The 21,178-nt window shown below is 39.5% G+C and overlaps 1 protein-coding gene across 9 annotated transcripts in view; it reads left to right on the top strand.

Moving 5' to 3' along the window:
* plce1 (phospholipase C epsilon 1) overlaps window positions 1-21,178 on the top strand; it is a 172,162-nt gene that overhangs the window by 10,427 nt on the left and 140,557 nt on the right. For all 9 annotated transcript variants that reach the window (XM_031905943.1, XM_031905947.1, XM_031905945.1 and 6 more), the window contains exon 2: window positions 7,859-9,363. In XM_031905943.1, the coding sequence (XP_031761803.1) occupies window positions 8,179-9,363 (1,185 nt within the window). In that variant the 5' untranslated portion in view covers window positions 7,859-8,178. The remainder of the gene's footprint in view (window positions 1-7,858; window positions 9,364-21,178) is intronic.

Here is a 21,178-nt window from a genome sequence, read left to right as displayed (position 1 = left end):
GTGTTATTCAGTTACATGCCAATTAAATACCCATTATTCCGAGAGATGAGCAAATCTGCAAGTTCATATATTTTGTATATATATTATGTAGGCTGGCTTTTACATCCATGTACTCTTCAGATTTGCCTCTCCTTTACTTACATGAACTTAATCTTTCCTTCTCCCTAGTGACCTACCTCCTCACAGTGGCACCTGTATAAGACTTCACCAGGGCATCTTCCAACCTATGGAGTTTATAGTACAGGTATAGGACCCATTATCCAGAATATCGGATATCCAGATATCGGTCGACTCGCCGACATACCATACACGCACCGATTATCGTACGAAACGAGGTTTCGTACGATATTATCGGTGCGTGTATGGCCACCTTTATAGATATAGATAGGCTTATAGATCAGAACTTTTATCCCATCCCCAAATATCATGTCACTCACAAAGCTGTGCTTCCTCTAAGTGCAATTTTAGACAAAGGTCATAATGTTTTTTTACCCATAATGCAGCTTTTTCCCATAATTCCAACGTAATTGCTGACACACTGGGACTTTTGCCTGCCGCAACTGCAGAGATGCATTTAAAGTGTTCTAGCAAATCAGTATAAGAAAGGGGATTGCATCACTTTGAGTGCTTGGTTGCTTGAGTTTCTATTTGCTGTGCCTACTAATGCAACCTGTTGAGGGATCCTTGTTATTACTTTCTATTCTCTGCCCTGGTGGCTCTGGCGTTTGAAACAATGTAACACAAGCCAGCAGCCTGACAGACCTACCTTGCTGGAGCAGCCTGGCACTTACAACATGGTTTAAAAAGTAACAACCAGGAGTCTAGGAAATGCTGCTTTCTATAGCAATTACATTTACAAATATATTTTAAAGCACTAATAAGTTTTAATAAACTAATATTGGAAAATTGCTTAGAATTATGTTTTATTTTATTAGGCAAAAAATTATTTTGGGGGTTGACATGTCCTTTAATATGTTCATTTGCGCACTATTCAGTGGAAGAGGCAATGCAATGGTGCTTAGCATCACTATACAGAAATGCAAGGAGTGTGTTTGGATGCAAATACCATTAATAAATGACATCAATGAGCTCAACATTTTTGCATTTTTTTCACCTGCTCTTGTAAACAAGCCCTGTAATTATCGAATATGTAGCACACAAACCCCATTAAGAATACTGGGCAAAGGGGAAAGGGAAGATGGGTTCCTATAGGGTTGTGTTTCTGCAGTGTTTAATGGGCAAAAGAAAAGGATATGGCAACCTAAACTTACACAGCAGGTATATCATAACAATGGCCCCTCAATGTTGAAAGAGATGGCCGGATGGTGGCATTTGTTATGATAACAGTAGGTCAGGATTAGACATGGGGGAAATTCATTTTTCTTTGGCCAGAAAGGAAATCACTGCCCCTCTAGTCCAGCTGCTGTGCGAGACAGGGATCTTCTTTTCCTCCATGTGTTGTTTTTGGCACAATTCCTAGTGGTCAGAAAATGTCTCTTTCTCTTTCCTCTGGGCAGTGCTCAGTGTCTGGGATTCATTTGCTTAAAGTGCTGTGTCAATTTTCACCTTGTTTCTTTGCATGATACCAGATGTGTCGCTATGCAGGAACCAGCACATTCAGTCAGTTGTTCTGCAAACACTGGAGGGAGAATTACCTTGTATTACTTTTGACAGTAATATACTTTAAAGGGGTCGAGTCCGGACTGGGATTCAAAATCAACCCTGTTATTTCAAGTACACAAAAGCCTAAACAGCCTCCATATGCCCACTAACTGGCACCTTACAGCAGCCCCTCTGGCATTTGCCAGAATCCACATAGTGTCTGTCCGGGCCTAAAAGAGGTGTTTTGCCTTTATGTTGACTTTCATTATTTAATAGTTATTTTTTTTATAGTTTTTGAATTTTTTGCCTCTTTTTCTACATCTTTCCAGCTTTCAAATGTGGGTCACTGAGCCTGGAAGACAACCATGGATCTAAAAGAAATATATACCAATATTTAAATAAAATAAGTTAAAGAATTATTGAAAGGCCACTAATCTGGAAGACCCTAGGTCCAGTTAAAATGCCTTTCTCTCACCTTGGGCCACATCCCAAATTCTGACAGCAGTGGGATGCATGGGATACTATTTTGTGGAGCCATAATTATTGCCTTTTAACATGATCTGGGGATAATCATGGAACAGAATGTACAACCTATTTCTGTCAAAGCGCATTGTGTATAGTGCAATTTTGGACACATATCACTGTGTTTTTCCCATAATGCAGTGTGTTCACCATAATTCCAGTGCAAATGCAACCACATGGGCAGTGGCATAACTTTACACATTTTTACACCCCCACCTACCCACCAAATCCCTGGCTACTCCTGATTGATGCACGTGGGGAGTTACATCCACCTTATGACTGATTGCAATTGTGTGATAGGAAATTGAATGCAAGATGTGGCTAACATTTGGTATCAGGGCTGCTCCTGCATGAAACAAAATGAGAACCTTTCCTCAGGTGGCAGTGGATGGCCAGTTACCAGGGGTGTAAAAAAGCCACCTTAAGAGCCAAAATCCATTTATTTTTAAAATAAAAATTAATCTCTGCTAGTGCAGCAAGCTCAATAATGCTCTCTGCACTAGCGATACAGACCCCCTGACCCCCTTGGATACTGAAGAGTAAAGAGTAGCAGGCAGCAGCAGCCCCAGACTGTGTGAATCTTTTGGCACAATTCTGCTCCATCCACTGATTCAAGCCATTGTGGGAGACCTGGAATCTGGCGGTAGCTTTAGGGTTCAACAGCATTAACAAGAGTATTTGCTCACAGCTTAGCAAAGAAGGCAGGATGGACGCAATGGCGATTAGCACAACTATAGGAAAGTTAAAAGAGAATGTCTGCAAGCACATAATAATAAATGGTGTCAATAAGCCAAACATTTGCTTCCATTGTAGTGTTACCACACTTGCAGATCACCTCATAGTTGAGCCCTCTAGTGTGTCATAGCTATTTGAAAGATGGGGTGTATTCCTGGGTAAAAAAACATAATTAAATGACTGAAAATTCTTTCCAATCAACAGTAAGGTCTTTTCAGCATCATAATAAAGACATTTGCATTTTAAACAGAGGAGTAATGAGGTCTCTAGGCCCACACAAAAAATATTTACTCACCCCCATGTCACTCCCGTGGCTTCCGATATCACCCCTTGCTCATATACAACTCATAGTGTCGACAGTTGGGGGCAAAGACAATGCCCTGGGGTCTGCTTTTTCCATTGTTGCGCCACTGATTTTGAGGAAACAATTGCCTGTATGTGTCCAGTGCTTTGGGAAGGGAATCCTTGCTAAGAACCAGAATATGCTGCTTGTCCCATAATCCTTGTTGCAAATTTTACAAAGTCAAAATAATATTTTAGCTTTTGCACAAAAGAATATTAAAATATTTACTGAAGTTTATGTGTGTTTTATATTCTCAGCGGTGAAATTAAACTTTTTTTTTTTGTTCTTCTGCAAATTACATTTTCTGCTTGTGTAAGAATTATGCTTTTTTCAGTCTCCCAACATAATCTCTTCCCGAAATCATTGTTATGCAGTCCGTGCGTCCAATTTGCATTCTCGGCTCTATTTATTTAGAGATTACATTGCCGAGGCTTTCTTATTTTTGTAAAAGAACCCTATGTGATTTTACAAAGACATATTTGGGATGCGGAATTTTATCGTGGGGCGGTTTGGGCTGAAAGCAGGATGACTCATTTACGACTGAATGGGCGCAGTTCTTTTACAAAGCACTCATTTGGCGCTGGCTCTTTGAAATCACTCAGATTTTTTTGCTGGGTTGACAGTTATAGGTCAGAGATCTCACACGATGGGGAATATTGTTGTGGAAGTTCCATTTGTAAAGCCACTTTGTAGTTTTCATTTAAGCAAAAGTAGTATTGTAGTACAAGAAGGAGAAACAGAACCGGATAAAAAAAAATGATAACTGATGAATCATCTGTTTTACTCTCCCACGTGTTGAACATTGAACTGAGTCTGTTAGATTATAGGCAGCTAGCCTGTGGGAGTCATCTGATGTTTAATTACAGCCACGGAATACAGTAGGGAAATGTAACAAATGGCGTTACTGGAAAAAAATGTGGCTTTATTGAAAATAGAACAAAGTATGACAATTTTTTGCCCATTTAGCAGCTAATTCTTGTCTATTTACAGCTGAACAAGGTGCAAATGAGCTGCAAAAACACTTGCAAACATATACAGGTATGGCATTTTGTATTCAGAATGCTTGGGACCCAATAGGATTGCTTTGCCTCCAATATGGATTCATTATATCTTAGTTGGGATCAAGTAGAAAGTACTGTTTTATTATTGGCACCTCAGTTAGAAAACAATAGTTGCATTGCACTTGGCATAGGCACACATTCTTGTTAAAACCTGGGACATGTCAATATCCCTTTAAAGTGGAGTCAATGGAAAATGGTCATCCCATAATTCAAAGCTTTCTGGATAACGGGGTTTCGAATAACAGGCTCATCCCTGTACAGATATTAATTTGGCTCTCCATACTTTGTCTATTAAAACATCATTAAAACATTAAATAAACTAAATAGGTTTGCTTTTCCTCCAATAAGGGGTAATTATATCTTAGTTGGGATGAAGCACAAGGTACTGTTTTATTATTACAGGGGAAAAGGAAATCAGTTTTAATTGAATTATTTGATTAAAATGGATTCTTTGGGAGATGGCCGTCCCATAATTATTTAAAACTTTATGGGTTTACGAATGCCAAACCTGTACTATACTCCAAATGGGACCAATATAAACTCCCTAATAATTATGACATTTTCATTTATTGTTTAGTGTTTCATTTAACTGAATCTGTTTCATTTGTCTGTGTGTTGAACTTTTATGCTTTGGGGAAAATGTTATAAAAAGTCGATAATGCAAAACTTTCGTAATGCAAAAGATGATTGCTTTGTTTGCGAATGATTTTACCTTTGAGCAAATTTCAAATAGATTTTGGGTAGCTGGAAAATATTTAGCGAGTTCATCTCCCAGAAAGACTGACTATGTTATAGTTTGTACCAGTGCATGGTGTGCATGATAAAACTTCCTATCAAAAGTATACGCCCCCTTTAAGCAGATCTTAAATATACTCTACATAAAGTTAAATATTCCAATGTTTTTTTTTTCCTATTTATGCATTGTTTACATTGCTCCTAGGGATGCACTGAACCCCCAAATCCATTGTAAGGGATTTGGCTGAATTTGGAAGGGTTAAACGTCGCTGCACATGGCGAAAAATTTTCCACTTCCGTGTTCACGCAGACATTTAACCCTTCCAAATCCTAATGAGCATATTCTAATTAGGATTCGGATTTGGTTTAGCCAGAACCGTGGATTCGTCCGAATCCTGCCAAAAAAAGGCCTAGTCCTGGCCGAATACTGAGCCGAATCCTGGATTCGGTGCATCCCTTATTTCTCCCAGTGCATTATAAAAACAGAAATGCTTTTTAAATAGCCTATAATACTACTTTTAGGCAACCACCCTTAAATTGCACATTCCATGTAACTCTCCCCAAGTTATGACTTTGCTGTAATATTGTAGGTTTAAAGGTCTTCATAAAAAATCATCCACAATCCTCTACAGCATGCAGTGCAATTGGTTCTGGCCAGAGTAGCACACATTATTCCCCTGGGCCCATAGGGACCACCTCCCTCCCACAGGTCATGTCTCCACTAGGGATGAATCACAGTAGGAACAGGATTAACCCTTAGTCCACCCACACATTGCTACAGATTTTAGACCAGTTCAATACTCTTTATATATATTTGGAATAAGTTTGAGATTTCTTAAAAATGTAAAAATAACTAAACATCATAAATAAAAGAAACATTCATTTCTAATTCTGTGCACAAAGGCAGTCGGGTATTGAATTCTCTTGCGCTTCTGCTCTGAATCAGAGAATGTTATTAATGGATTACTGAGCTTATATGGGGTGCTTTCATCTTGGATTTAAAAGATGACACATGTATTTTGGCAGCAAGTATAGAAGACCCTGTTCTATGACCAGGTACAAAAATGGTGCCAGTAATTCTTCATATGTTACATATAGCGCATAGTGAGACATACATCATTTTTAAAGTTACTTACACTGTATATCATACATATCCCTTGCCCTTTGCGCTGCTCTGTGCTTCTGCTGACTAATGGCGAGCACATTGAGTGCATAACAGGGGCTACCCCCTATGGGGCAAGTGATGCCCTTACAGTATGCTTAACTGCCATTTTGGGAGGCAAATTGCAAAATAATTGGTCTGAAAGCATACATGTGAAAACTATTTCCTATACTCCTGTTCAGGAAACACAAGGTATGATAGCGTTTATGCTATTCACAGGACCATTTTATCAGGTTCTGTTGTGTATGCCCCAATCACGTAGGAGAGAAGGGTGTGTGCCTAAGGCAGGGCCAAGTATTAACCCAGTGCTGCCTTTTTGAAAAGAGAAAATGTGTTATAAGTGATCCAAAGGGGCCGTACATAACTGGCCATGTCTGTTATGGCTTAAAGATCCAATCTTACAGGGTTAGCTGTATAACCCAAATCAAATAAAAGCTGCATGGTCTGATTGTAGGCTTGGGAAGTATAGTGCAAAGCACCAAGTGTGTCTGTTTTTACTTCTTACTTTCATCATTCTCGTGGTCCTTGATACATGATTTGGATATGCCAGCCAATGATAGAATGTACTAGCAAACAGAGTAGAATATCTTGAGCTTCTCAGTAGCTATCCTGTTATCTAAGTCTGTTCCCTGTATAATTTTGCTGTCATCCAGTCTTTGGGTTTGCAGTATAGTTGGTTGGCACAGTATCATTATTAAACCATGATGGCATCATTAATTTACCAACTGCAAAAGCTTTTAAATTCACTGTTATCAGCAAAACAGTAGGTCTCAGCTTCGCTCTACTACAGTCTTTTCCATGGAAGTAGAAGTTATTTCCTAGAAAGAGTTGTAAGATAAATGTCTTATATCCGTGTTGAAATTGTGTATTAAGGAACCATAAAATCTGTTACATGCACATAGCAGATTATGTGAAGAAGAGGGGCACTCACCAATCTCCACTGCCAGATTTTGCTGCAAGTGTCTAGCTTGGGTTCATTCTTCTATATAGGCACCTGTGCACTGACCGTCAGTGCTAATATAAAAAGTACAGTGCCGCTTATGAATGCTCTTGTCTTAAGGCCGCATTCCTGTTAGGAGCTGGTAGTATGTATTACTGTTAGCTAGAGGGGCAGGTGTCATAGGGCTCATTGTACCCACATTATCTTATTTCTACTAAGTAGGTTCCTTAAATGTAGATTGTTTTTACATTGCACCCTGACCCACACTTTGCATCAAGGGAGCAGGTCCTCCCATGAATATAACCCTGTCGGCATTTACCACTGCTTTATACTTTATACTGTACAATATTATTGGTACATGTATGGCCAAGTTAACTCCTTTGGGTAAGAAAGTGCTCTTCCTGTTTCTAATAACTAGTGGAAGAGAATTAGAGAGTTGGCAACAAACAATAAGGACAAAGTATGAGTGAAATGAAGCAGTATTGTGTGCTCAGCAGTGAGTCCATTGAAGGGAAGGGTTCCACTGGATGCTGCTGAGCCTGAAGTAATGTCAGCTGGTGTAATGTGTCAGTTTCTGTCCTTTAAAGTCATCCATACGAACAAGCCAGTATGATAATGAACTTTTATAAAGTTTATATCAAATTACATGGTTTATTATTAGTGACACTGTTCATGATACTGTGGTCTAATTTAGTCCTAAGCAGCCCTTATCCCTGTATAATTAATTGAAAGCCTTGTCTGTTCTTCTCTTTTCACAGAAATGTTATTTAATCCACATCTCAGCAGCACTGGCCCATACTGGAATAAAAGTGAAAATAAAAAACTGGATCCAGATCAGAAATATTTGCTCATTTGCCTCTGGAGTAAACAGCTGGAAAAAGTTTCATATGAAAAATGCTGAATTTGTGACAATGACTATATCCCATTTCTAAATGGAAAGAAACATTCTGCACATTGGAGACACCTTTCTCTAAACAAAATATCAGTGCAGCTTTTTGAGAGGAATACACACTTTTACCTCAATTGTGGTTCTATAAGTGACTAAAAAGCACTAAGGATCTCAAGCCTTGGTGTCAAGATGACCTCGAAAGATCTAGCAGCTTCTGTTGTTCTACCAGCCGCCAGGAGGAAAGTGATATGCACTCCGCCAGCTGGAGATGAAAATTCTAGGAATACTTTGGATACTATGGATATAAAAAGACAGGCAACAGAACAAGAACAAGAGAGAAATGAGAGCAACCCCCATACAAATCAGTTAAAGGAGCACTACCTTCCAAACTCCTTCATTAGGACTTTTTCACCAGGAAATAAAGATGTAGGCAGAGAAAACCTTCCTGCAGAAAAAGACAAGTGTTTACCCAATTCAGTGGAATATCCCAACATCAACTGCAAGATTTTGGAGAAAGCCTGCAAAGCAAACTTGCATTTTAATCAGTGTTACAAGTCCTACAATCCTCTAAAAGGGAAGGGCACGTGTGCAGAACAGAGGATTCCTGCAGTGCTGACAGAAATTAATTTTAAAGTAGACAGAACTTCAGTGGGCGATGGGGCTTTAAAGGGTCGGCTGGAAGGGAATGAGACTTGCACAGATGCTGTCAGTCACATTCCTGCATTACACATCAGTTATCCCCCTGGAAAGAGACTATCAAATGTTTCATGTACCACAAATAACAGCTATATTTTGGGTAACCGCTCTGAAACAGTACAAAGACCTTGCAGCAGTCGACATGCAGTTTGTTCTTACAAGATGGCTCAGCCCTCCCAGAGTTGTGCCGTTTCCAACAGACCCCCAGTTATCACTTGTAAAGCAGCCCACCATTCAGATAATGGTTCAGAGATCAAATCGGACCCATGTTTGATACTTCAAAGGGACACTTTCTGCGGACACACCTTTCCCTTTTCCATGTCCTCTAACCCATCTCAGAAGGCTTCAGAAGAACCGGGCAAATTATTGGCAGAAGAAGGACAATACGATTTGAATGACTTTTCCAGGAAGAGGAAAGATCGCTCAACGTTACTTTTTAGAAGGTTTTGTAAAAATGACAAGGAAGTAAAAAAGTCTATTTATACAGGAACAAATGCAATTATTAAAATGCTACCCTCAGGTTACATGGGAACAAAGGTTTGCTCTCTGGAGAGGAGCCATGAAACCACAGGGGATGAGAAGGATTATTGGTTTGTCTCTGGGGATTTAACATCTCTTCATGTAACGCTCAGAAGAAAGGATTTACTTGAGTATTTGGTGAAAACCACTATATTACAGGTAAAACCTGACTTTTTATTATACACACAAATACATTCATAAAACAAAATATGTAGATATATGTGATAAAACGTACTGAATTCATTGTGCTTTCCTTTAGTAGTTTTATAGGGTATCTGTAGCCAACTCAAAGCAAGCATTATATATATATATATATATATCTTGCATATATCTTGCAAACAGTGTTTAATATTCTAAAGGGATTCTTGGCTATTGTCTTATTTGTTTTTATAGCCCAAAAATCCTTGTCTTGTTGTCTTTGAATGTTCTGCAGTGCAACACTGCAATGTGTCTTAACCCTAACATGGCCAAATAATGGAGTCAGTGTAAGCTTCTTCATATACTTACAAAAAGTGTCTACAGTAAGGACTTCACCATGCCATCATTCAGAGGCTGGTAAACAAGCACTTCAAGAGCCTCTTGACTGCCTTCAGCTTTTAGTGGGATACTAACATAGGATTCAGGTGAAGGAGTCAGACACATGCCTTTGGAATTAAGGTGGCCATACACTTTAAAATCCATTAGTTTGACTAGGTCACCCAGTGAGCAGATCTTCTCCCGATATGCTCACCTACAGGTAGGCAATATAGGGGCGGCCTGTCATTGGTGCCCATACACGGGCAGATAATCTAAAGGACCGATATCAGCAGCTAAATTCGGCCTGTGTATGGCAACCTTAAGGGAAGTTTAGATCCACAAACAAACAGGTTTTTCACCAAGGGAAAAGAAATCTTTATTTTCAGGCTGAGTGGAGTGGACAGAGGGAATGGAACTAAGAGATTGGTGGTAATTACTGGATATGAGTCTTTGGGGTTGACAGGACGGGGATCTTTCACCAATGTTGCACTGACACCCCAGATCTCTAGTTAAACAACTGACATAAGGGGTATTTTACAGAGTGCCAAACTATTATTATTCAAGCTCGGTTATTTATTTGCAGGTATTACAGAAATGTTGATGAAATGAACTGCAGTTTACGATGCTTAACAATCTCAGAAAGTAGAAGTAACAAAGCAGCATCTGAGGTCTGAGTGAAATAAGTGGCAATGTACAGTTAAATGGAGTCCAAGGTCACTCTAATCATTCATGGATTAGGAAAGCACTATTGGAAAATATACAATACAAGTGGGATGTGTAGCACACTGTCAGCAGGCAATCAAAATAATGATATTGCTGGGAGATTTCTCTCCAATGCTCAACAATTGGGAATTGAAAAGTAAAAGTAGTTGCCCTTTTCTTAATAACATTGAGGAAAATTTGCAATGGCTACATTAAATGGGGCATATTATGGAGTCATCTCTTTCACTTGCCACTCACTGTCAGCAAGGTAGAAGTAATTAGTAATAAACCTGCCAGCATATATTTAGACAAAAAACAGCCAAGTTGGATGTTTTTGTGTAGTTGTATTTGTGAACACCCAAATAAGAAGTGATCCATGGTGGGTAAGGGTGGTCTATTTATTTTTGCTCTAAGAAGTCCTTGTTGATATGTTCTGTTTAAGAGGTTGTCCACTTACGTTAACTTTTAGTATGATGTAGAGATTAACAGCTTGCAACTTGCAATTGGTCTTCAATCTTTTAGTATTAGTAGGTTTTTAGTTATTTCAGTTTTTGTTTGGCAGATCTCCAGCGTGGAGTTTCAACAGCAGCTATATGGATAGGAGAAGACCTGAATAGAAAAATAAATAATGTAAAGTAACCTGTTGCTTCACAGAGCAAAAGTTTTTTGGCTCGGGGGTCAGTGAACCCCATTTTAAAGCTGCAAAGAGAAGAAGAGAAGAAGAAGAAAACAAATAATGAAGACTAATTGTCTAAAAAGTTGCTTAGAATTAGCCTTTCTATAACATACTAAAAGTTAACCTAAAGGTGAACCTTTAACAACAGAAAGTGTTCTCTCTATATATACATATATATGCAATAGAACCCCCGTTTTACATTTTTTCAGGGGCTACAAAATGCAGACAAACCTAAAATCAGGGTATGTAAAATTGAGGTTTCACAGTATATAAAAAATATTTTGCTTTCTGTGTTTTATCAACGTGACCTGGCTCATCCTTCTTGTTAAACTTTCCTTTAGGCATGGAGTTGAGAGTGTGTATGCCAACCATTTTCTGCCTGATGTGTACTTTAGCACTTGGCAGAACCTGTGGGTTTTATGATTATGTGTCAGTGTTTTGCATCTTGTCCTGACAAATCTTAGGTTATTACACAGAAAGTCAACAAACTTTATTCACTTTATTAACACTACGGGGGAGATTTATTAAGACAGGAACGCTCAGAGCGTTCATTCGAATGCTCCGAGCGTATTTTCGATGATTTTTCCAACGCTTGCCCGACTTTTTCGTGCGCCCGCACAACTTTTTCATCCGCTTGTGCAAAAAATTTGGAAAGGTTTTGCCACTGTTTACAATCGTTCGGTACGAAAATTTTGTGACTTTCGGATCGCCAATACGATATTATTGTGACTAATACGTTTTTTTCGTAAGCATTTTTGCATACTCTGTAACTTAAAAAACTGCCCCTGTTGCAAACCCCAACCTAAAAATGCAGAGCAACGTTGCTGTGTACCTGGGCGCCATCTTCTGTTAAATTGTAGAATTGCAGGGTCTGTGTTGGTGGTGAGACCCCGAAGCTTCTACGAGGGAAGGGGGGGGGGGCGTAGTTCTCCTTTAAAGCCAAAAGCCTTCATACAGTACATGGTAGTGCAAGTTGATAAATTGCTGATGAAAACTTCAAGGCCAGACCAGGTGGTGGGTCATTGTCCCCATCGCGTAATGACAACCAGCAGGGCAATGACAAGGGATTCTCTAATGATCTAATGGCAATAAATATGGAATCTCGGATGCCTGCATAAAAAGGCCATATAGAAAACCACTTGTTTATTTGATGTATGCTGCACCTTTATATGGCAACGTGAGGCATAGATCAAAGGAGCAGATCACAGCATGCAAAGAGTTAGACATATTATGGCACAGTTTCTGGATAGACCCTAGGGGGCTGATTCACTAAAGGTCGTTAATGCTTAATGCATAGTTTATGCATTAAAAAGTGTTCGATAATTAAGTACCGATTCATCAAAGTAATTTCGCATGCGTTACTACTCATATCTCATGTGCAAAAATCTTGATTATCGCAAAGCGTTATTTCCATCACATTGAGGTGATTATCTAATAGAAATAATACTAACGCATACTTCCCAGACATATTTGAAGCGTTAAAAGAATAAAATGTGGCGCTAATTACTGTGAAACTTAACGCCTCCCAGGAGTAGGCGCTACTAAACAAAATTGCATTTGGTGATTGTCTGTGGTGACAACATGGAGTTTGCAGTCAGATTTTTTCAAGTATGTGTTGGCCCTATAGTGATGCATCCTGCAGTTTTAAGGGAAATGGTCATTTTCAGAACAGAAGTTTTCAGAAAGTAACGGTTACGTGCGTAAAATCGTGCGCTAATATTGCATAAATATATTGCATGCTTTAAAATAACGCTTAAAAATATGTCATCCCCGGATAAATAACAACAATAACATCGCTTCTTAATTCAGACAAGTGTCCTTTTAGTGAATCGATCATTAATTCGCAAAATATAAGAAGTGATAATATTTTTAACGCATGCTATAAATAACACTTGTTTTTTCGGCCTTTAGTGAATCGGCCCCTCGGTATGTCTCTCCCAGAATGCCCTGTGAGACAGCAGATGTAGAGAGTAACAAGGGTTGTGTTCACTCTTATTGAAAAAGCCAAAATAGGTGCTAAAATCTACAAGATATCACTTGCCATTAAGGGGTGGGACTAGAAGTTAGTTTTCTAGCCAGAAAGTAGGAATCAGGCAATGGGGGAATGAGCTCATGTAGTTTTTGGAGGTTAAAAAACCTTCTAAACACTGAGTAAAATAGTTTAATTTCTCCTGGATTCAGTATACCCCCTTGCTCACCAGTGCAGTGAATGTTGAATGCTGTGAATAAAACACAGGCAAATAAATTAATGTTACCCTAGATGTCACTGTATCTTGTTAGGTGGTAATTTATTCTAGTTGGCCTAGTTTCATTAGGTATACCCTTTCACCATTTAAGATGTTTAATACTTACTACTTTCAACGTTCACTGCTCCCTGATGGCACAGTTCCCTATTAGAGCTCACATTTACTTATGTCCAGTAAATTATTTCCAAATGAGCATTTAGTTATAGTTCAGTTACAGCCTCTTTATAATTCAGCTTTGGCTTATGTTTTCTCTACACCCATCTTGGATAAGCTTCTCTGAGGGGGGCATCTGGGTTCATAAAGTGCATTCATGATTAGAAATACAAATTTAGGTGGAATTTGTTAGGGACTCAGAAATAAGAGGTCAAGAAAAATACAGGCCACAGGCTTTGTGGTTTGAATTTCTATGGATGGTGCATTGCTGGCAGTTGCAGATTGAATGTAATGTTTGGGATCAACTTTATAAATATGTGCAAATGAAAATATGAAGACCATTAAACATGCTGGATCTGGATCTCCCATCCAGCACCCATCCATTAAGGGGTTGGGATACCTATTAAACTCACTGAGGGGAGTTCTGCCAAGGTGTTGCCTCCTTTTGAGTAGGCAGGTGTTATTTTTGGTTCTTATACATATTGGAGGAAGATGAGAATCGCCTCACACCTGAAGTGGTATGCTAGCTTTGCAATCATTTCATTGCATTAAGACCCCATCTGTCTATCCTTAAATCCTGTAATAAAGGCTTCCTGAATTACAGATGAATGCGCTAAAATTTAGAGAAGACAATTAAAATGCAGACTTTTTGAGATCTGCAAGGTTAAAAAAGATGTGATGTGGAAAAGGCTTGGAGTTAAAAAAATAGAGACAGAGAGAGGGAAATAAATAGAGGATACAAGGAGGAAATACAAGAAGCCTTCACACAGACTTATTTAGCTTAAAATTATTGGTACTTTCTATGGACCATATGCCACAGGCACATTCCACTGTCTCATTGTAGACTACATCTTATGAATCCTGCTATACCTGACAACTGTACTAGATGTAACTTAGAAAACACCATTTTTTTAAAAAATTTTGGCAACGAAAAATGGGCCAGTTTTACTCACCCAAAACACAGGTCTTTGTGCTCCACTGAGCTGCACAAAGACCTAATGCACAGTGCACGTGCACTTGAATGGAGTGGAAAAACCTGTGCTTGCCCCATGAATACAGTGCTGCCAGTGTTTGTCAGTGCTGCATTCATTGAAATGGAGGGTAGGGCATAGCATGTGGGCACTGAAGGGCTTGCTCTTACAATTCTTCCCAGGTCTTTGTAAATGACCTATACAAAATTAGATCAATAGATGAAAATCTGAACACCACCCTCCTTATAAATCCTAATTTGCCTGTTTAAACATCAACTGCATTTCCCCACACAATAAGAGAACGGTTATGCAAGTTTGATTTTTCCTCTTTATACTTCTAAATTTAGTGGTCCAAAACTCACATTATTATGCCAGTGTTTTGTGCCACTAAATTATTCATTTTTTCACATTCGGTAGTGTAAAATAATCCACATTCTTATTAGCTACTGAGATTAATAATTTATAAAGAAGGCTGTTAAAGTGTTGACCTTTTAAAGTACTAATTTAGATTCATGTTCTGTTGGATTACTGAGAAATCCAAGGGCGTTTCATATAGTTTAATATAGTTTAATGCACTTCTGATTGTCAGGGTTGCAGAAAATGGAGCCCCAAGCAATGCAGAATGACTGGGCCCCATCTAAGGGTGGGGGATTACATAAATCAGGGATGTTTAACCTGTAAGCCTGCAGCTGTTGTTATACTACCACTTGTAGAGCTCATGTAGCAGGTACAAAAGTAATTATTCTTAGTAATAAGGGTGGAAACAACCAGTAAGAAACCTTCCCATAGTGCCTAACTGGGCTCCTTACCACCCTGTGTCTGCCAGTGCTCCATAACTTGAGAGTATGAATAACTAAATAGTACGTAAGGGCAGGGGTGGGGGCTGGATAGAGGGTGCCAAATTGCCTCCCCCAGCCCGCCTTTCATAAATACAGTGTTGCTGAAAGCCAGCTTCTCTGTATACATGGAAGGAGAGCAAAGGATCACTTAGTGCAGTTGTGCACAACGTACACTTTTGAGACCATTCCTTTGCTTACTGACCCCATTCCTTAAAGGAACTTGAATACACTCTAATCTCACTTACGTTTAGTTTACTAAATGCCATTGTGTTCATCCTGTCTGCTCTCATGAGTTGTTTGTAAGTGTGCCTATTGGTACTTGGTAACCCTGTAGTAGGGTTACCATATCACCCCTTTAAAGTGATACTGACACCCAAATAAACATTTTTTTTTACACCTCCTGTTGTGTTTTAATTTGTATCAGCTTTAAATTTCTTATGAACTAAATCTGCAAAGTTTTTTCACTTCATAATTATGGCAGCACGAATTACAGACCCACGGAGCAGCCATGTTTGTTCCCCTCTTCCGGGTTTTAATTGAAATGCCTCCCAAGTGAATAAATATGCCCAATCACAAACCTGCAACACCCCTTCTGCTTTCAGCCGGTGTGTGACAAGCTCAGCTCCGTTGCCTATGTGTATGGGGAGGGGGGATAGGGCCCTTAGAAGCAGGCAGGCACGGGAAAGCTTAAGCTGGCCTGCTATTTAATTCTTCGTGGGGTGGGGGCAGCCCTTTGAATACACATGCTGCAAGTTAGATGCATGATGGCACACAAATCCTTGATCCATGCATCCAGCTTGCAGCATGTGTATTCAATAAGTGTCCTCTATTAAAGGGGTGAAACGGTAAGCTTAACCTGTAGCTACCTACACCCCAAATGTAACAGTAATTCCCAGCTTTTTATAGTGGGTTGTTTCAATAGACACAACAGACTTGCTCCAAAGAATCACATTTTTTGCACTTTGCACCTTGCTCTGCACACAGTTGGGCTCCCTCTGCTTCCTCTGTAGTTCCACCCATGGTATCACAAATGCCACAGGCTGGACATCCCTGATGCGTATTCTAATAAATATCTAGCAATAGTTGCACCATATCATATGTCTAATCTGCATTTAAGCATCTGAACGTGTGCAAGAAACGGCAACTGGTGTTGTACTGTTATTTTTTATGATAAGTTTATGGTAGGAAAAATAAACTGCCATTAAACACAGTGGGCAACATTTCTGGTATTTCCTATTGTGGCAGTATTTTCCATAATGGAAAGTGTTACATTTCCACAGCAATGCTAATTGTGCCATTTTAACCTATTTTTAAAAATAATTTTATGAGCTCAGCTAGTAATGCCAGTAATGCCTGTTCAGCGCCGGGTTTCTAATCCGGGCGCCCTGAGGCCGTCGTCATTCGTTGCCCCCCAAACTCCCCCCCCAAGTGCGCATGCACGAACAGCACCCACCCCCTCGCCCACAAGTGCGCGGAAGTCTACACATTTGCATACGGAGCAGTGGGGAGAGGTCCCGATTGCTCCTTATGGGTGCAAAATTTTAAGATTTTGGTGCCGCCCCCAAATTTGTGCTGCTCTAGGCACAGGATATAGGGGCAAGAGCGGTATAGTGTCATGTATTGTGTTACAATCTGTAGATTCTTAGCTGAAGAAGCAGACGACCAGAACACCAGAGCGTTTCCCACAAACAGATCCAGTAATTCCCTAGTTATTAGGATTTTACCCCTTTTATTGCTGGGGGTTTCTGATTTTTCTGATGTTTAACTATAAAGGAAGCAGACCCTGCAGTGGCAGGGGGCCCAGGAGTGTAGAGGGCGCAGTAAGGCCCTATTTAATAAGCACATTCAATATATCTTGGTAGAATAGGTCAACTTATTATTGTTTTTTGGCCCTAAATTGGGGCCCGATATGCTTTATGCCAGTTAGGTAGATTGTAAGGGTGGCACATGAAAGGTTATGGCATAGCAGTAGTTTGCGTTAACATTTAGCATGTTGTAGAAAGTGATATTCTGTGCCAGTGGGTCCTCTTTATATAGATGTTGAATATATTTGTAATTTTTTCGGAACCCCTTTCTATATGGCTGCCAGGGCCAGTGATAAGGGCAGCCAGTAATTAGATTCATACTGTGGTTGTTTTTTTCCTTTCTATTTAGACAGAAAGATATGATTAATCATAGACTGAATCCAATCCAGGAGTATAATCAGTATGGCACTAGCTTTAATTTCTAAACATCAAGAAACAAAAGAAATTATTCAGTCTAAAACTTTTTAGTAAAATTAAAATACCCTCTGTTTAATATCTGAATTAGTTTTTGATAAACCAACATATAAACAGTGTCAAGATTAGTCTGGTTGTTAGGGTAAGTGGAGCACTAGCAACCAGAGAGCACTTTAAACTGTTTACTGAATCCATTTCTTCCTCTGTTCTGTATTTCCAGGGGGTTCGTATTGAGCAGTAAGCACATTAAAAACAAATATCAAGACCAATACCTAAGGCTGGTCAACTTGTTGTTTATTAGTTGAGTCATTCTGTAGCTGGTTGAAGCTTAAGATCATGTTTGTGGAAGTGGCCACTATACCCTCATAATTTCTGTAGAATTGTGCTTAGTGTTACAGGGAAATGTGTTGTGTAATATGGCAGCACCCCTTCTATGAAGAAATCTAGGAAATTTCTTTTCCAGTGGAGGGGTCAGTTTACAGCACTGTTCAGAAGGCCACAAACCCCATTTATATGAGACTGCTAGGCCATTTCTATCTGACTTTGTGTAGTGGGGAGTATAACACAACAGGAGAACTGAGGGAAATGATAAGGAAGCTAGCTGCTAGATATTATGCAATGGCAGCCCAAGCATAGCTAAAGCTGCAAGCAGATTTAGTTACACACTAATTAAGTGGTTCAGTATGGACATTAAAGGAAAACGAAAGCTTAACGAAGCAGGCTAGAAATGCTACATGTGTTTCAGCCTCCTTTTGTAGCCCAGGAAAAACAAGCCCTTTAGCTGTGCCTCAAAACATAAGTCTTGCCCTCTTTTCTGCACACGCTGTAGGTACCTGTTGTTAGGGGAAAATTCATATATTTAACATAAAAGACCAGTTCACCTGCTTCTTAGTGCAGTTAATGCTGTAGCACAGGGGGTTGTATGAATACATCGTTACGCTGACTGGGATTGGTGTCTGTTTCCATGAGCACACCAGGACTGCATTTAAAACCCTGGGCTTTGACATATAAATGGTTACTTACACCTTATAGGGCTTTGTACCTTGACAGATACATCTGTGCAGATGAAAACCATGTGAGGATCTTCTCACCAACATTCCTGCTAAAGGACAGTTAAGGATTCCTTGCTTCTGATGAGAGAAATGAAAAAAAGATGAAATTGCTGCAGACTTGTTATTGCTTTTGGGATATCAGTGACATCTAGTGGAACATAACCAGCTTCCCTGGTTTTCTGATTATCCGGATTTATTCATGCAGCAATGCTGGAAGCAATACATGTATTATTTAGTATCTCATGAACAGAGAATATTGCTATGTGCACTGTTTGACTGTAATGTATTAAAGATTTGTTTTGGTGGCTTAGAAGTCTATATTTGGCATTAAAAATAACAGTATTTCCTGGACAGATATAATGACCATGATGTACTACAGGCCATAAAAATGCGTTGAGGAGATTGCTTTTTAAAATCAGTTTATGATGTAAGACATTTGCATTGAAAGCTAATATTTAAACGATAAATTTAAGTATAAGTTTTTGCCAAAGTAATATCAGTACATAGTAGACAGAAGGGAACCATTCGTAAATTTTAGGTTGTTTTTTTTAAATTTATTTTGTGGTTCCTCGATTTTGCCTCCTTTTATCCTTGAACCGACTTTATGATCAGAATACAGGGTACCAGGCCTGAGAAACAGTAATGTTGAGTCTGTCTTGTAGTATCTTGGTTTTTATTTGTTTTTGGGTGTATGTGAAAGTGTAGCTGTCATTTCTCTAGACAGCAGTCCTATCGTGGTAGCTTCTGGGCAATGTTAATAAAGTGTGAGAGAAGGATCATTTAGGCTCTCTTAGGCTAGAGGGACCTTACTTTAGGAAGGAAACCACTCAGTGATAGGGTTGTCACCTCACCCTTTTAATACCGGGCACATGATGAATTTGCATCCTGCATGACTAATTAGCAGATAATTTACATGCATGCTGCAGACTGAACTGATTTATGTGCAGCCATTCAGCATGCATGTAAATGAATTGCTAAGTAGCCATGCAGAATGTGGATTCAATATGTGGCCTGTGTTAAAGGGGTGAGGTGGCAACCCTACTCAGTAATTGGGAATGGTCTGGTGTCAGGAGCCAAGGACAGGATTCTTCTGCAAGGAGAAGTTGGAGAACCCTAAGGAAGAATGAAAAGGCAAGGGTAGAAAAGGTACCTGAGCAGTCATTGGCTCCAACACAGAGAGCAGTAGGGCTTGGATTCCAGAGGATCCTTGTCAAAATAACAATGTGCATGATCAGTCATAGGCTAATGTGCATTCTTTGAAATCAATTCAGTAAGGGGTCTGTTGAGGGGCTGGTAGCTGCTATGTGTTTGGGAAGAAAGTGGGCCAATATTAACTGAATGGTCCTGTTAAGAAGACCTCTGTGAGACCACTGTATTTTATTGAATACTCAGAGGAACGTTTGGCTGGGTACCCCTAAGCTGCAAAACCATTCTGATGTTCAAACCACAATCTATTTTCTATAATAATAACAAATAAAGATCATGTGTGATGTCACTTGTATTACTATTTTATGAAATACATTAAATGTTTTTTTATGTATTCTGTCCGTAACCAAATATGTATGTTTATTCGTTTAAAACCCACGGACCTGACTTGTGAATGAATTACCACTCAGCACTGTCAGACTGGGTCTCTGTAATCCCCTTTCTGAATTGCAAATTGCTGTAAAACAAACTTCTGGTGTGTGACCTCTATAATGTTGATCACATTGGTGCTCAGACAAACAGGACTGGTCACAGCCTGAAATCTCTACTCATTATAATTCACATGCAGACACTAGCTTTCCATATATAAAATGCTATTTATTTAGATAGGCAGTCCATCGACCCAGTTAGTGAATGACATGCAGATGACATATCATTCTAAGACTCACAGTTTTGCATTAAATCAGTTGTTCCCAAACTCCGGGACCCTATGGGGCCTGAAGCTATAAAAGAAGGGGTTAGCCCAAAGGGGGGGGGGGACGGGGGACGGGGGGATGCTTGTTTTTCTCTAATATTCTGCTTAGAGCTGTGGCTGAGGTTCAGTTAAAGTGGAATTTGTGGTGAATGCTTATTTCTTATCTTAGATATTCTTGGCTCTATGACTGACAGTATTTTTCAGATTGAAGTACCTGAAGGCCACCAGAAGGACTGACCTGAAGGGCCCAAATCCCTACCAAAGCTCACACCCAACATCCTTCCCTGCCAATGCCAAGCCACCCCTGCCTGACAACCACCATAAAACCTTGGCCACTAGCAAGCCCCCAGCTGCACACACTGGTCAATATCAAAGTACCTGAAGCTGGCCTGTCTGCCAGGGCCCTGTGCTACCCAGTAGGCCAGTCGAACCATGAGTGTTTCATGTGTCCTTAACCTTTCTATGACATAAGTTAGAGTCTTTAACTTACTCGGCACTTAATATACTGAACAGAAGCACACTAACTCACACACACCTGTATGTCTCCCATAATCATGGTTGTGGGGGAAAACACACTTTTTATTGACTAAAGTATCTATTGATGGCAAACTATATTCCGTTCATTAAGATGCCTGCAATCTAACCCATCTGCTACGCTAATAATTTGCATAGCAAATAATAGTATCAAAGCAGATTGCAT

Source organism: Xenopus tropicalis, chromosome 7 (assembly GCF_000004195.4).
Source record: "Xenopus tropicalis strain Nigerian chromosome 7, UCB_Xtro_10.0, whole genome shotgun sequence".
Lineage (NCBI taxonomy): Eukaryota > Metazoa > Chordata > Amphibia > Anura > Pipidae > Xenopus > Xenopus tropicalis.
Note: the sequence above shows the minus strand (reverse complement) of the source record. Positions and strands in the feature narration are given on the sequence as shown.